Source organism: Podarcis raffonei, chromosome 2, assembly GCF_027172205.1.
Source record: "Podarcis raffonei isolate rPodRaf1 chromosome 2, rPodRaf1.pri, whole genome shotgun sequence".
NCBI lineage: Eukaryota > Metazoa > Chordata > Lepidosauria > Squamata > Lacertidae > Podarcis > Podarcis raffonei.
Window position 1 is genome coordinate 86,414,678 of NC_070603.1, and position 17,595 is coordinate 86,432,272.

Here is a 17,595-nt window from a genome sequence, read left to right on the forward strand (position 1 = left end):
ACGTATGTACAGTAAATGCTGTGGCACTTGTTGAAAGGCAAAGGAAGATAAGTCTTCCGGCTTCCTCTCTATTTTGGATATGGCTTGCTAAAAATGCACTCTATAAAGCTATTCTGCAGACCTCTCTTGGTCTCCCAGAGAGACCTGAACAGCCTCGCAACTGTTCTGTGAACAGGGTCCACTTCATCCTGCCCCCGCCCAGTCCTCTCATCCCTTGTTGAATTCTGTCTGTCTCTGGGGCAGAATGTAGGAGTTGTTTAACATCTGTGCAGACACAAGGGCCAGCAGCTTAGGACAGGATGTGGGCAACGTGGTGTCCATGCGAAACTACAGGGAGGAATGTAATATGGGTGGATTCTGTAGTTTGCATGTGTGTGTCTGCAGCTTGCAAGCACATTCCTCTTGCCGCCCATGAGATACAACATTCCCTATTTAGGAGTGACCTGGGGGAGAACTGGAAAGCACACAGGTGCAGAATTATATAGTGCCATTCCCCTTGGGCCCTGTAGCACAGATGCGAAGAGCTGCACAATGAATCCTTGAGACTGTGATAAAAGCTGACAAGAAGAATTCCTCAAGTGGTGCTGGTTAAAACATGTGCATGGAAGGCCTCGTCTCTTGTTAGACCAGCTGCTAGCCACAGTATCTTGGCCCCTGTAAAAGGACAGGCAACTTTTCCCCACATGCTTTAGACCCTTTACAACACTACGCTCACTTTACTGTGTGGTTTCAAAGTAGGTTTAGGCACCAGGCAGCTGTCATAAAGCAGGGAGAGATGGCCAGGCCCTCTCTAGCATGCTGGCTAGAATAATCTCCAAGAACAGATTCTTTCAGTGGACATTCAACCCGCTTAAACTCTGAATGTGTGTATTTCCTCCTTTCTGCTCCTGTCCCCTTTTGCTTGTGCTGTGTCTGTTGTAAGCCATTCTGCAAGGGCATGCCTATGTTATCTTTTGCACAGAGTGTAGTGAACTTTACAGCATAAATAATGGCAGTGGTAATGATAATAATAGTAATAAACTAATAATAGTAATAGGTAAACATAGAACTCTTCTGCCTCAAAGTAGCAGCAGAGGTCTTTTATCTAAAGGTGCTCCATTAGCTGAAGCAGATCTATATCTCTCTCCACCTGGAGAAGACTAATTAGATGAGAGATTTGCTGCAACACAAGCTAATATTACCAACTGTGGTTTATTAAAACAAGAATAAGCTGTGTGCCCACATGCTCCCTCCTCACTCCCCCCAGCCTTCCTCCCTTCATAATCATGGGTGTAGCCAGGATTTTTGTTAGGGGGCAGGCCTTTTGTTGGGGGGGGGGAGAACTTCAGCGCTATGTATTTATATTGATTTTTATTTATTTCGGGGTCCAGCTGCCCCTACTGCCCCCCTCTGTGGTTATGCTGATGCTTCATATGTCCAGCTTCAGCACAGAAATTTCCTGATTTCTACTGTTTCTTGTGACTTTTGAAGAGGGAAAATACGGTTCCATTCATGGAAGGTTGCCCTTTAAATAGTTAAACACCCTGGTCAGTTTGCTGCTTTTTCTAGCAATTTACAGTCTCAACTGAAGGAGGAGTATTCATGTAGCTGTAAACCATTGAAAAGGATACAGGAGCATAAAGCTTGCTTTGACCTGCAATTAGGGTATTTGATTGAATCAAAAGTTGGCCTTAATGTGATGTGGATAATGGCGAGTTCCAAAGCTTCTACAGTGGTACCTCGGGTTAAGTACTTAATTCGTTTCGGAGGTCCGTTCTTAAGCTGAAACTGTTCTTAACCTGAAGCACCACTTTAGCTAATGGGGCCTCCTGCTGCTGCTGCGCCACCGGAGCACGATTTCTGTTTTCATCCTAAAGCAAAGTTCTTAATCCGAGGTAATATTTCTGGGTTAGCGGAATCTGTAACCTGAAGCGTATGTAGCCCGAGGTACCACTGTACACTGAAAAGATTGACTCCACAGATGCAAAGCGAACCTTATATGACACTTGTAAAAGTGTAAGTTCCTCACACACATGGTAGACACACATGGTGCAAGGTGATCTCTTAAGCTGATTAGCATGTTGTTAATTAGTCTCACCCAGGTAGCTTGTAAACAAAGAAATCTTCACCAAAACTGGGGGTGCAAAGGAAAGAGTGAGGAAGGAGTTTGCAGGTGCAAAACCTGTTTGCAGCCCCTGGGACTGCATCTCTGTTATTGCATCTGAACTGGGCCTCAGGTTGCTGCATCTCTGCCCTATACAGGCGTAGACTGAGCATTGTGCTAACTATGCAAGAGAATAGGATCCTGGCATACTGGTGACCTACTGTGCAATTTGCTGAGGCCACTCTTGAAAGAAAGATTCGCAGTTGAAACAGGTCCGTGTTAAAATTGCAGCTTGTGCTCACTTTTACCTTGCAATGAGCATGGCAGATAGGGTTTGTATTGGTGTGTTTACCACAAAAACATACTACAAGGAGACAGGGCTAGTTCCTACAGTTCATATGCACTTAAAAAACAATGTTGCCACCTTGTTATGGGGTAGAAGCCAGTGCACACTAAATGTTAACATGTATTTGCCTCTGCCATGAAGTGTGTGAAGTGTCTCTTACTTGCTACATCCCAGCAGTTTTTGTTTTTGTTTTATTCAAGTGTATTGATTTTTACAGTAATTTTATATAGATGTAGGAACTTCAGAAATGCTACCTTTTTATTTTGGTTTCATTCCTTCACTTTGATAATTTCCACATTTAGGAACTGTCCCATGTCCTTGTTTTGCACTCTTCTGAAAGGATTCTGAAAGTGGAAATTAGATGGTGAAGTGGTGTACCACATATCCTGATATGTGCCTGTGGAATTGTGGAATTTTTTTAAGGAACATTGATGGAGTGAGAGGCTGCATGGGCCTCTTGAAATTCATGGGAAGGAATAGGAATAGGGTTTTTAAGAGAGTTCTCTCACCTGTGACTGCCTTACACATGTGTTCCTAAAGAAGCCATCAACATCTGCACTAGAATTACATGTTTTCGTATCTGTGATGACTTTGCAGATTTCTGTACCGTTTTCTCATTCACAGCCATTTACATGATGTGCTGGAATGCTGTCAAACAGCTAATCTCTTCCTTCCCTTTCTCTCCCACAGCCCCTGCAAATTGATGACAATTTCTGTGGTCAGGATTTTAACCAGCCATTGGGTGGAACAGTCACCATTGAAGGTGTGCCGCTCTTTGTGGACAAGGAAGATGGCATGACATCAGTGGCTGCGTATGACTACCGTGGGCACACCGTGGTCTTTGCTGGGACACGGAGAGGCAGGATTAAAAAGGTAGGGGGCAATGAAGCTCTTTCTTTGGGGTTTCGTAGGGTTATGTTGCTTGGACCATAAGAGGGCAAAAGCCAGAGGGTGAGAGCAATGGAATGGAAGGGGCGGATATTTCCATGTGCACAATTTCTTCATAACGTTTGGAGCTATTTCTGTATGGAAGGATTTGACCTTGAACAACTGTTACTTGCTTTTTTCTAGTATCCTTTCCATCTGCTCTTTCAGCAGAAGTATTACCCTCTGTACAATCTCTCCTGGGGCAGAAATATTTTAAAAATACAGGCCAATATTACATGTCAAGTGCCTTTTTCTGTGCAATGTGCTAAAGCCAGATTGCTTTTCTTCATGTCTTCAGCAAGTCTTGCAGGGAAAATAGCAAATAGCAGACTCAGCTGGTCTCTTTTAGAGCAGGCTTCCTTCTCGTTGAGAGGACCTTTGCCAGCCTTTTTGAGGTTGCCATCATTTCTGCTCTACCTGCCTTTGCCATGAAGTTGCTTTGCTACTTTCTTGTCAGCTTCTGCAGTATTGCCACACACATTTGCCTGTGTTACACTAAGCAGATGCATTTTGGAGGGAAATTCCTGAGGACGATGGCTCTGCTCTGTCAGCAAGAACCAAAGAACTCTGATAACTGTGCATACGCCTTGGAGACTGCAGAGTAACTCTGATGTGGATGATTTAAAACATCTGTGGGCCTAAGTCCACAAAGTAGAGGGAACTCATCCTTCCCCAGCTACACAAAGGGTTCTTGTTGTTGGTAATTAGCAAATAGCTGTATGCCTCTCCTCAATATCTCCACAGGGCATGGGTTTCCTGTTATCATAACATCGTTCCTATAATTACAGCTGGCTATTCCCTGTGTAAACACAGCCGGCAATAACTGCATCTTCTACCAGGCAGAATTGTATTTAGGGCCTTAGCAGAATTTTTTAGGAAGCACCTAATCAAGTAGGGGGCTCCTCTTTACCCAAGGCATGTTGATACTGGGGTCTGAACTAAGGAATGGCTTGAATTTTGAGTTGCTTCCACCTTTGATATTTTTGCCCCTCCCTGACGAAGGTTCTAGTTTTCAAAGCTTATAAGTATTTTTCTAGTACAGAAGTCAGTGTAGTGCCTTTTGAATGTGAATGCAGAGAGGAAAGCACGCAGTGGCTTAGTATATGCATTGGATGTATTAGTCTCTTGGGAAGAACAAAATCCTTGTACAAACAGAGTATCTAATAGATGCAGGTGTGCATTACTGGAAGTTAGCATGTGCTCATCAAACTGCAGAAAAGGACTCAGGTTTGCCATAGGAGCACCCAATAGCCAATTCTGTGTCCCTGAGGAGGTGTACAGTACATGTATGACACATGTGTGCAAATGTGTTTAACCCATTCATGCTTAACGTGCATTTTTTAATATGTATATCTTAAAAGTGTGAAGTGTTGGGTTGTGGCCCTTAAGATTGTGTCTTGGAAGCAAAGCTTAGGAAAGGACTGGTGTGCAACATGCTAATTACGGATGTGGGGTGGCAGGAGCTTTACTCTGTTGATGGAACATTCTGTACACTGAATTTGCTCTGCATCTTGCCCTGCTTGGAGTCATCTTGTCTATGTGGAATGTTTTTCTAGCACAGGGAAACTGGTATCTACGTCTAATCCCCTCAGACTGAGAACAAGCAAGATACTGATTTTTAGTTCAGTGAATCTGGAATGCAAAGACTGGCCTGAGGCCAGGTTGAAGGTCATTTTTAGGATATGTGATTAAGACAGTGTAGGCCCCACATAAGCAGAGAAGAGTTGTTTTGTTTATTAGGAGGGTAAATAGAGTTGGTTTTGGAGCTTTTTTTAGTCTGTAGCCTTCTCAGCTCAGCACTAGGAAAACTGTGAAACCCCAAGGTAGTGTCGTAGCTGTTGTATTACAGAAATGTAGGTGTTTTGTTCAATAAGAACAACCTAGACTCTGCCACTTTGAAGCGAAAACTCATCTTAACCAACTTTGTTCTCTGCTCTAAATATGAGACTTCCTCAGAAAAGACAGCTCATCTAGACAGCAGGCGAAGCGATATATCAGTATTTTAAGAGAAAACACACCCCATGAGGTGGCCTTAAGACTGATCTTACAGGCCTCATCATTCAAAGATTACAGATATTTTGTTTGAACAGCCAAAGTGGGTTACTTCTTATAGGAGACTGAATTCAGATACAAGGTATTGGGAGGAGTGGCTGTGTCACAGCTGCTTCATGAATTAAGTTTGCTCTACATCAGGGTTTCCCAAACTTGGGCCTCCAGCTATTTTTTGGACTACAATTCCCATCATCCCTGGCCACTGGTCCTGCTACCTAGGGATAATGGGAGTTGTAGTCCAAAAACAGTTGGAGATCCAAGTTTCGGTAACCTTGCTCTACATGGAGACAATCTGGGTGTGGAGACATATATGTGCTTTAAAGTATGTCTGTGGCACAAATGTTTTCCCCACTGCAGTTATGCAGATTCGGCAGATGCTGTGAATTATTTATGTACATAAAAAGTGTAATGTAGAGCATGAGGTTTTTTTAATGGTGGAGCTTGGTGCTTTTTTTATGTCTTGGGTATATGGAAAAGCTGGACAACACCATTGAGAGAGAGGACCTGGTGTACACCTCTGTTTGAAGTTCTTGAGCTAGCAATCTACGCTGTCAGCCACACTGCTGTAACTGTTAGGACACTCATACTCTTGATTCAGTGTAGCAGTAAGACTTCATTCCCTTTTGGGCAGTAGCACCTGTTCTTGATATTTCCTGACTTCTTTCCGATAAAAAGAGGCACCAGAATGGCTGGCTGCCTCTAGTCCAAACGGATTGTGAGAGATTTCACATTGTCAGGGCTTTGGCTTTGTAGCCATGAAGGCTGAGAGAAGACATGGGCAGATTGTCATCCTTTCGGATTGATATGTGGTCTGAAGTGACTGGTGTCTCATTTCTACCATTTTCTCTTCCACTTTTAAGATTCCAAATTGCAGGCTTTAAAGAGTTCTCTGCTGGGGCAGTTCTGCATGTGTGAGTGTGTGGATGGACATGTGGCAGGAGGGTAGATGAAACCACTGAGATGGTGTGCTTTAGCATCCAATTATTTGTCTCTGGTGAATCCTGATGTTTGCTTTGTGGCCAGAAAATTTCTTCCTTTGGCGGTAGTTTCCTCCTCCCTTAGAGGGAAATGAGGGGCAGATGGGGCTTGTCAACCTGGGAAGGTTGCCCTTCAAAGAGAAGGAAACTCTAATCCTAAACCTCTGCTGCCTTGCTGCTATATTTATTCATGAGAAAGGTTTCCGGAGTAAACCCAGAGGAAAAATCTGTGGGAGAAGAAAATACTAAGGAGTAAACCCTACATGAATCCAGAATGAAATCCCTAAGATAGTTGGATAGCATCTTATACGCCTCCCTCCTGCAGCCAAGTTGGTGCCAAACATCATGCTTTCTATGTCAGCAAGGCTGGGAGGGCAGTTTTGTCCAATGGGCAGCCAGGGACCTTCATACACGGCACCCAGGCTTGCACTTCAGTGCTCCTAACACAGAAAAAGCAACACAGGAGGCAGCAGTTAGGAGTTACCAGTCTCTGCAGCCACAACACGCATTGTGATTCTCCAGTGGGTTGACTTCACCCCCAGAGGCACAGTATCTCGAGACAGATGGCTGTCAACAACAACAAAAACATTCTGCCTCTTCCGCTACTTTTTCCTTTCTTCCTGCCCTTTTGATTGACATATTGTTAAGATTGAAGACGCAATTGCCCTGCAAAGAAGCACAAAAGCATCTTCTGGGTCTACAAAGCAACCCCCCTGGTAGGCAGGCTGGTAAAGAATGCAGTTATAGGGTTAGTTAGGTCTGAAACTAGTTTCAGCTGACTTTTCAGAGCGTCCCTGCCCTCACCTTTGCATGCCATCTAGTCCCCAAAAATGCTAAAAATAACCAAACGTGCAAACAGGGAAGAAAAGGATCTGTACCTTTGTCATATGTCAGTTTTGAGTGCAACATATAGCGGAACTGTAGTGGGGCTTAACCCCCCTGAAGTGTCTGCATATGTCAGTGTATAAAGTGGTCTGTGTCCCCTGCTTTAACCTTGAGGTAGTGGTGTGTGTGTGGAATTCCTGGGGTGACATCGAGAACTTGGTTTTTTTCAGCAAGGGCCGCCTGACTGAGATTGGAAGATGGGGAAAACGCTGCCTCAGCAGTTACTTGATCCTCCTAGGGAGCCCTGTGCAATCAGACCCTGCCCCTGGCTGTCTCTGCAGCTACAGCAGGAACACAATTATCCCAGGCTTCCTTCAGTCTTGTTCCCCCCAACCTAGAGGTAAATAGAGGATGGGACGTGTGGCTACAGAGATGTATATAATGGGAGGCATTATGTGAAGACTGCAAAAGAGATGGTGAACAGTTATTATTGCTAGGCTTAGGACAAAATATTTGAGGGACACAAGGCCCGAGAATTATAGGCAGTTTGCTGGCTAGGAAATGTGGCAGGAAGGACCCTGTGTGACACTGGAATTAAGTTTTCCTAAAGGCTTCCTGATTGTTTTGACTCCTCGTTCTTTTTAAAATCCAGTCCCTGTGCATATATAACATTGGGTTGTAGCCAGCATTAATCCTTCTCAGAGCAGAACCACTGGAATTAATGGCCATGTCTAACTTAAGGTCCATTGATTTAAACGAGTCTACTCTGAGTAGGATTAATGCTGGCTATAACTCCTCACTCTCAAAAACAGAGAGCAGAAGCGGATGGGTGAAATAATGGGTGAACTTTCTACAGGGTGAATAGCTGGAGATGTGGGGCAGTAGCATAGCCTTCCATGCAGCTCACACAGTGGCTGTCTGCAGTTTCTGTCTCCTGGCAAGGTTGTTAATCCTTTCGCTTAAAAGCAACAAAGCTTGTGCCAGAATTCCCTTTGGCACTTTGGTGAAAAGGCTGATCCTGGCACTGTGTGGCAAGGAAAATCTTCCCATCTCCTGTTTCTCGTAAAAGGAGGTGGAACAGATGCAGTCCTTGAGAAGGAATGTGGGTGCTGCAGGAAGGGGCGTGGCTAGCTTAAGGCATGCTTCCTCAATGTGCTCAACAGTTAGCTCAGACTTTCCCTTGCCAGTCGCCTATGGGTGTGCTGCCCTCAGACGTGTATTTAGAACCTTCCAAAGGCTGCAGACACACCATACATTGAGCTCCCCAAGAATCTTGGGAAGTACAGTTTGTTAAGGGTGCTGGGAATTGTAGCTCTGTGGGGTGAATTGCATTTCCCAGGATTTTCTGTTGTGTGCATCCTTTGTGTGGTATGTACGAAGCCACAGTTTGATGCCACTGCCTGGGTTTTTCTACTTCAAGGTGCGTTCGCCACCTCACAGGAGTCACTCTCATGAAAACGTCATTACGAAGAACAAAAGTGTTGCTTGAGCTAGGAGGCTGGGGTGGAGAGGACAGGAATTATGCTGAAGAACCTTGGGCTGCATCCTCTTTCATTACTGTTATAAATATGAAATAGCTCTCCTGGTTCAGGGAGGGAAATCCTGTGTCGTCTTGTACTACAGCTCCATTATCTCTGACCATTAGCCGTGCTAGCTAATGCTGAAGGGGATTTGACTCCAGCAACATCTGAACGGTCACAGGTTTCACCTCCCTGCTCTATTTAGTCTGTGAGCTGGGAAACTGCTCTAATTTCTCTGTCACTTGGAGCAGTTTGCACTGGCAGAAGTGCTTTGGCCACCAGTATTCAGTGATCATAAGACTGGAAGAAATCTCAAATGTATTGAGTTGAGCCTCTGTCCTGCATTCAGGGTCCCCTCTCTGGGACTTAGGTGTACTTTGTTGCATAAATGGTAGCTTATGGATTGTGTTCATTGTGTCTCGAGGAAAATGACCTAATGAGCTTGGAAGGATAATCATATTAAGAAATGCTGGAAATGCTTAAAAAGATATGGCTTAGCTTGAGTTAGAACTCACCAAAGCTCAGCCCCAGGTCAGGGTATTTAAAATATTTGTTCTGGGCATGTGATGTCATAATACAGTGGATTAAATTCCTTTCCCTCCACTGAGAAGTAGCCATACCTTTCCACTGAATGAGACCTTTCAACAACTCAGCCATGCCTTGGTTCGTTTGTCTCAGGAAAAGACAGATGTGCATGGAGAGCTGTTGTGTTTGCAAATTCATGGGTGCCTACATCTGTAGTCTGAGAAACCCCACTGCCTGTGCTGCTGGATATGGGCAGTGCTGCTTCCTGCCTAAGTTTGTGCAATGTTGAAGGTCAAAGGGGAAGATAGACAAGCCTTCTCCAGAAGATGGCCTTAAAAGAAGATTGTGAGCTCATGTCCTTGTAGAATGACCAGGGCCCCTCTTCTCCATGGAGAGCAGCCTCTTCTCTCCATGCTATCCTGCCCTCTTGCATTTGTTCAGGATGCCAGATGCAAACGCACAGAGCCCCTTTGTCCCAGGGAGCAACAGTGCAGGCTTGGCCCTGTTTGCTGTGCCTTGATAGACATGCCTCAGACAGTTGCCTCTCTGAGGATGGTCTGCCAGCCGGCACCTGTTGCAGCTGTAGCCTCACCCTTGACCTGCCCTTCCTCATCCTGTCTCTTCTGTCACCCCTCCCCCCTTTCCTTCCCTCCCCATTTCCCTTGTGCCTCTTCCTAGCTCTGCACTGAGAAGGGGATTGTCTCATTGGTTCTTGCAACTGGATGGCAATTTCATATCTCGCCATTTGGGAGAAGAGGGGCAGGGGCAGCGATGCTAATCTGGAGCATAGTTTTTCTTTTGTCCTCCTCCTCCATCCTGGAGCTCTTGAAAGCGAGACTTCAGAAGTTCTTCTGTACATATATTTCTAGCTGCAATTGAAACTAACAGGTCATACATTACACTCGTCAACACCTCAATTTCTTTAAAGCTGGTGTAATCATACACATTTTTAAGACAAGTGACACTTAAAACATCATGACACCGACAGACTGGAAACTTAGGCAAGCAAATAAAAGAATCCAATCTTTTTGCACTGACCTTCTCCCTGAGGTCCTTAAGAAGTAGGATTTCTTAATTTAGAACTTCCAAAGATGCAGGAATGTGGAGTTGTGGGTGTGTATCTCTGCCCTCCTGTACTGATCGCACTGAGGTGGAGGGAGGGGCCTAGCAGTGCGTCATGGGCTCCTACTGTGGTTCAGGTAACAGCATTGCTAGGCTGCATGCACTTTTGTTCTTCTTTGTTCCTGCTGCCCTCCTTTGGGTCCTCTCTGCTATTGGTACATTTTACGTGCTTCTGCAAATGTCCAAGATTCCCCTAAGTATGCCAGGCGCTCCCTCAATTTGGCTGCTAAGGGATCAGCACACTGTGCCTGTGCTTGGCATTAGCATGAGTGTTATGCCCTCAAGGCACTTTAATAAAAAATATCTGTGCATCTTCTTCACCTTAAAGAAACTACTGGTAGACACGATTTCTCACCTAAGCCTTTGTGGGGTCATACGAACAGCCCTGCTGGTCAGAACACAGGCTAACAGTGGGCAGCCAGAAGCTACTAAGTAATGCTAGCTATACAGGTGTGACTGTTGGTACACTGAGCTACACCAGGGATAGGCAACCTAAGGCCCGGGGGCCAGATGCGGCCCAATCGCCTTCTCAATCCGTCCCGCGGATGGTCCAGGAATCAGCGTGTTTTTACATGAGTAGAATGTGTCCTTTAATTTAAAATGCATCTCTGGGTTATTTGTGGGGCATAGGAATTCGTTCATCCCCCCCCCCAAAAAAAATATAGTCCGGCCCCTCACATGGTCTGAGGGACGGTGGACCGGCCCACAGCTGAAAAAGGTTGCTGACCCCTGATCTACACACTAAAAAACAACAACCCTGGATTGTAGCCAACTAAGTTCTACTCAGAGTAGACCCATTAAAATTAATGACTCCATGTTAGCCATGTCTGCTCATTTCAGTGGGTGTGCTCTGAGTTGGCTTAACTCCTCTGAGCAAATGTCTGTCTGTCTGTGAGTATAGAAGTTCTAGCTTACCCAAATGCAGAAAACAGGCTTCTGGCACAAAGGGAGAGAGAGATTGAGAAGTGGAATTGCGATGCTCCACTTCAGCCTTGTAATTAGGTGTTCATGGATGCCTATGGCAAGTAGAAACTGCCTTTAGGTGCCCATTATTATTGTATGGGAGTCCTCATCCCCCTCTCTCCCAGCAAGTGAGAGTGAACAAAGCCACAGCAGCCACTGTTCCTGGGGGAATATAGCTGGGAGCTGTGGCTGCTGCATTTGTGCATATGTTCTCTTGCTGGCAGAAGAGGGAGAATATCAACACTGGCTGCCCAGGAAAGCACTACTGCCTTTCAGATCTCTGTTGCTTTCCTGACAGAGAGACAGGAAAGAGGTTCAGTCAGAGGTAAAAGAGGAAGGGATGGGTGGGTGCAACTTAGCTAAAAACAAACAAATAAATGTGCATTTGTTACATGGCTAAAATGAAAATTCAGTGGGGCAGCTGCACTGTAGGAAGTTATAGTTCCTCTCCCTGATTGGTGGGTTTCTCATTAATTTACTGCTATACAGACCTAAATAAAACTGCAGTAAGTAATCATAGCAGGAACTGATAACTTTTTAATCACTAGATATTTTGTTATTTTGGAATTCTTTCACCTCTGTGGTATTATAGAAGAGATGCCCTGCTGGCCTTCCCCCAGTCCCAGTCATTACATTTCTGTTGTCATGGGATTGTTGTGCACAAATGCAATGATCTTTGGATTTGCAAAGGTGACTAAATGTGAAGATGACTTTTTCATATGCTAGGATTGCCACATAGAAGCCACATCCTCTTTGTACTCCCTTGCCTGCGTTGTTTGACTTGTGGTCAAACAGACCACAAGTCAAACAGATAATTACATACTGTATTGCTCTTTTTTTCCACACCAACTCTTTGTTGTTCTTTGTGATTTCCTTTGGAAGATAGCGCAGCTTTTCTACACCCTTGCTTTTGCCAAACTCTCTTCTTCGCAATTATTTGATTATAATTATTTAATCTGATCACTCTAGATCAGATTAATGCTATGTCCAGTTTAGATTAGATTGGCATTGCAAAAGAAGAAAAAAGTACTAATTATGAACACTTAGAGCATAGCTTGAGATAGGAGTTCTCTGTAGCTTGCTGTATGGCCTTGTGTATTGTCCCAGTTCTTGGTTCCTCCCTGTTTTTGAAAAGAGCAACCCGCTTATTCAGACAGCCACCATCTGTTATTAAACCTACAAATGGTCCCAAGAAAGACAGAAGTCCCTTAAATATTGATGAGGGAGAAATGAGACCTTTTGAGCCTATTGCCTCAGGCACTTGGGCATTTACAGATTTTCTGTCACCCTGGTTGGAGTGATGGGGGAAGAGGAGAGATTAAACACTGTGAACCTCTTGGAAGGGGATTATCTGAACACCAAGTTCTGTTGGAGTTTTTATTTGTCTCTCTCAAGGTTGTTTACACAAGTTATCTAGGCTCTATTAGAAGAAATGAGAGCCTTTTAGAGCCAGACTCAGTTCTAGCCAGGAGAGTTTCTCTGTAAATGAGATAAGGTTGGGGCCAATGAGATTAGGATTAGGCCTGGCAGGGAATCTCCTTAGAGATAAGAGAGTGGGGACGCCATAAATAAGGCAGGTAAATTCCAGAGGGATCTGTAGGGGATATCTTTAGGGTTATTATATTTAGGGACTTCTTTCTCAGAGATGTTGGCCAAATATTAGTCTTAGTAGAGGATTCATGTTTATTTCATGATTGGAATGTAGTGGTTTACTATTTCATTATACTTTATCAACAAACTGATCTGAACAGTTTATGAGGAATTGAAAATATGCTGATTGTTGCGTTGAAAGATTAGGATGTTCATCATCAAAGTCTATGAGGAATAACTTGAGAGTTGTTTTTGTCAAGGTACCTCCTGCTCTGTGACAGAATCTTTTGTATTATTTCCAGTCTAATAGTTTATTAACTTCATTGACATATCTCCCATGAAAACTCTCAACTGAAGCAGAAATTGCCAGTCAGCATAGATGACTTTAACACAAGACGTCTTATTTTATTTACATAGTCAGTTACTTTCTGTAAACATGAGCTTTCTTTGGTTGGTCACCACAGAGCATGACATGCTTTTGAAAGATTTGGCCTTAGGGGGAAAAGAATAACTGTCCTTGGAATTTTCCCGCTATCCTAATCTAAACCTAAGGCTTGGTATGTATTTAACCATAGTTAAGAGATCCCTTACTTTTGCACATTCCTTTTCCTCCTCCGTTCTCCTTGAGTTTATCTTTGTGCCCCTTTCCCTCCCCCTATATAAGACTCCCGACGGAGGGTATATTTTTAGCAACTTGGAAAGTTTGGGAATATCTGCCTGGTGTTACTTGCCACCCTTTCCCTAGTCATCATTGGATCATTGTTTTGCATCAGTCTCATCTAACCAATAAATCTGCATGGCTTTCTTTTTGTGTGGTCATTACTGATTCCTCTGTTGGTCAGCTGGATTGCTTGAAAATGGCCACCTGATTAGTCTGCCTAGGGTATAAAGCCTAGACAATGGTATGCTTGTTTTTGTGTGAGAAACTCTATACACACACCCTCCAACAAGAAGACATGAGATGTAGGGGATTTTGCCAGTATAAGTCTTTTAGTTATTTCTTTCAGTTCATGAGGATTACTTCCTTACTTTAGAGACTGGGTGCTTTATATAGTTCCCTCCCACCCCCTGAGAAGACAAAGAATGGACTTGTTGAACCAGAGGGCTCAGAGTCATGAGATCAGGTTCTATTCTTGGTTGCGCCACAGACAGTGTAATCTAGGCCGTGTTCCTTCCCCTTTAATGCTTTGGTACGTCCAAGGGAATAGGTGGTTTCCTGCCTTATTGTTGAAGTCATTGACATTTGTGGCGCTCTTCAAGGCCCCGTTCACCCTCCTTAAGCTTTTCTTACCTTATAACTGGACTTAGACAGGTGGAGGACACTTTCAAGTGAAAGTCTGCCTCTCTAACATGGGGCACTAAGGATAGAAGCATAGTGGGAATAGTGAGATGAAGTAGGACATGTAGAACGAAAACATTTCGGCAACAACTTGAACAGCTACGAAGTTTGGGTAGAATCTACATCATGGCTGAAGCACAGACATTCTGTTTACATTCTTAGGATGCACTCTAAACTTACCCCTTCCTGTTCGTGGAGCTTTGCTGGGCAGCAGGGCTCGGCTCACATCTGCAGCCCTGGTACTCTTAGCTGCAGCTCAAGGTGGTGGGTGGAGCAGGGCAACCGGGCCCAATGCTGTCAGGTGATGACAGTGAGACTGGCTTGGGATTCAGTGGATCCCAGATTAACTCGTTCCTACTACCTCCCTGCTCTTGGAATGTCCTATTTTGGAACATTTGAAGGATCTCACCAGGAGGCCTCTCTGCCATGCACACATGTTTGTTGGTTGGTGGAAAGCTACCTGAGCTAGGAGAGCTGGGTGGAGGGGCACTTCCACCATTCAACACACACATGCATCCCAGTGTAGTGAGATTGTTCTCTTAGTGTGTTAAAAGAATTTGTGTTTCTTGTTTCATGCAATAGGATAAAATAAGAAAGAAAAAAATCCTGCCAGTTTCATGTGCTCGGGTTTTCCCTCTGTGCTGTTGGACCATGAGAATAATACCTTCAGTTGTGGTTTTAAAATCTTGTTTCTGAACCAGTAACTGGAATTTATTTTGATTCTGTTTCTGTTCTAACAGAAACTTCCAGTCAAGGATTCATTTTCCTTTCTTTAGGGGGTGGGAGGGAGGGGTTTTGTTTCTAGCTCAGATGCAATATGTTTTTGTGTTGTTTGACTGTCTTTCTGTTTTTTTCCTTCTATTAAATGCCACCTTTCCCCTTCCTTGCTGAATTTCAAATATCTTTCTCTTGACTCTGTACTGTTCTGTTGTTTTGTTGGTAATGAATAAATAAAGCTAAATTAAAGTGTTTAAAATGGATTCCAAGGCTGAATCAGTTCTGATTTTGGCAGGATACATGCATCTTTTCTTCCTGGTGTCAGGAAGAGACATTGACCCTGGAATTTGGGGGAATGTTTTCTTGTCTGCTTTTGTCTGTCCAGTCTCCAATATAATTCCCCTAACCCAGTTTGTTTCTCAAACCAGATGGCTCCTGGTGCTAAGGCATTAGGGAGGTCTCCAGAATCTGCACCCCTCCACTAGAGTTCACGCACTCTTCAGCTTGTTTATTCTCTCCCATGGAAGCTGCAGCTGATCTGGCCTCATTTCTGTTTTTGTTGGCTCATCTTCTTTAATAGGAATAACAACAATAAAATAAACAACCTCTCTGTGTTAAGTAGGTTATCCTGCCCTGGCTATGCTCTGTTCATCACTTCTGCTGGTGAGCTAGAGTTTAAGAATTAATAGCCTTGTCTCCCCATGTCTATGATGACCTGAGGCCTAGTTTTAACCAGTGTCTACAGAGTGCCGTGCTTTACATTGCTACTCTGGGTGATATTCAACTGTTTTACTCAGAGTAGGCCCATTTCTTTATGTATTTATAGCCTACTATTTTCTTATGGTGGCATACAAGGTTCTCTCCCTCCTCATTTAATCCCCACAGTGATCTTGTGAGGCTATAAATTAGGCTAAGAAGCAGTGATTGGTCCAAGGTCACACAATGGACTTCATGGCCGAGTGCGGATTTGAACCCTGTTCTCCCAGGTCTAGTTTGATCCTCTAAATTAATGAACATGACTAAGTTAGGTCCATTAATTTCAATGGGTCTACTCTAAAACATATCACCAGTTTTTCACAAGGCGGTGTTGTTTTTTAAAAAGAGAACTAATTTTGCCTGAGTAACTGTCTTCAGAAATGCTGTCTATGCCAAGTTCCATGGTATACAGTTAAGCCATGGAATAATAAAATGTCACTCAGATTTGGGAGGAAGATGGGGTACAATCAACTGCAGTTCAGTGCACTTTAAAGAGAAGAAAACCAAAATCACATCAAAATGAATGGGAGTAATTTGTTACCTCAAGATAACCTTGGTATTCTCAAGGAAATCCTAGGGAGGCGATTTGTCATGTGTAGACGAGGCCTCAATGATCATTTAAACACATCCCAGGAGCAATGAAACAGTGGACTTTGAAAGTGAGAGAAGCTGGGATAGATCTCTTCAACAACCAGCGTATTGTACAGCCCAGTATGTTACAGTTCCCTGAAAGAAACAATTTCTCCAAAGAGTCTGGGCGGTCTGGAGAATTGCAAGATTTCAAGTGCAAGATCTTACCTTAGTGTTCTTTCTCAGTTTCAGATGCATTCAAATGCAGAGTTTAGGAAGAATTCCTATCAATTAAACTTGAGAATGCATCTCCTGTACTGTCTACCTGGTTGACACCTGGCAGAAACTGGGGCCAGAAGCTCTGGGACAATTCTGGGAAGAAGTGGCAACAACTGTGGCTTGCGACTTGCTGCTTGCGTTATCTAGCCTGCCCTGGCAATGGTGCTTGGGTTTTCGTACCTCAGTGCTTAGAGGCAAGGCAGCTTAAAGAGCTTCTGGCTGCAAATTTCTCTGCTTTGACTAAGCGTGTGAGATCATGTTGGTCTTGTAAGGTCGTTGCTTCTCATGTGACTGTGCTTTGCTGTGCCTTGTGTGGCACAGCATGGCTGTTAAACCATTTTCATAAAAAGGTGCCGGGTTTGTCAACAACATTATAAGGCACAGTCCACCAGCAGGAAAAAGGCCATTTCTCTCTTGCGTCACTTTTCCTTCTCAGCTGTCAGATAGTGCTGCCCCGGACACAGTTTGCACCAGTTCTGTCTGTTATTCCTTCTTAGGTCACGCTGTTCTAAACCCTTCAGCCTCTCTTTTAATTCACAGCTTTCCAAAGGCTTTTCGACCTTGGCTTCCTGTCACTCCCACCCTTGCAGCCTGCCCTTCCCAACCCCTGTGATGTCTCTCAATCAGTCACAGTGAGCTCGTGACACTCCCAAGCTCTTTGCTCTTGTCTGTAATCCCATTTACTGCCTGTAGCCCTGTTGACAGGATTGACTGGTGTGTCTGTGATGTAGCTGTGCGTGCGTATGTCTTGGTACTTCTTTTTAAAGTGTAGATAGTTTTAAAAGAAAGAAACTAGGTTCTGCAATCAATAAATGGACGTTCTGCACTCAGAGTGAACGAAGCCGTAGAAATATATTTGTGCAGTATTATTTGTGAAATTGTGAATGTGCTGCGAGGAATTTGGATAAAAATAGTGGGGAAGAGTGGAGGCAGCAGATCTCACAATGGCAGAGGTAGTATTACATAGTTTTCCCTGGGTTGCTAACCTTTTTGAGGCCTGTGGG

General features: G+C 44.0%; 1 protein-coding gene across 4 annotated transcripts in view; it reads left to right on the top strand.

Annotated features, from left to right (window-relative positions):
- Positions 1-17,595, top strand: part of PLXNA1 (plexin A1) — a 296,620-nt gene that overhangs the window by 68,264 nt on the left and 210,761 nt on the right. For all 4 annotated transcript variants that reach the window (XM_053378005.1, XM_053378003.1, XM_053378006.1 and 1 more), the window contains exon 3: positions 3,120-3,302. In XM_053378005.1, the coding sequence (XP_053233980.1) occupies positions 3,120-3,302 (183 nt within the window). The remainder of the gene's footprint in view (positions 1-3,119; positions 3,303-17,595) is intronic.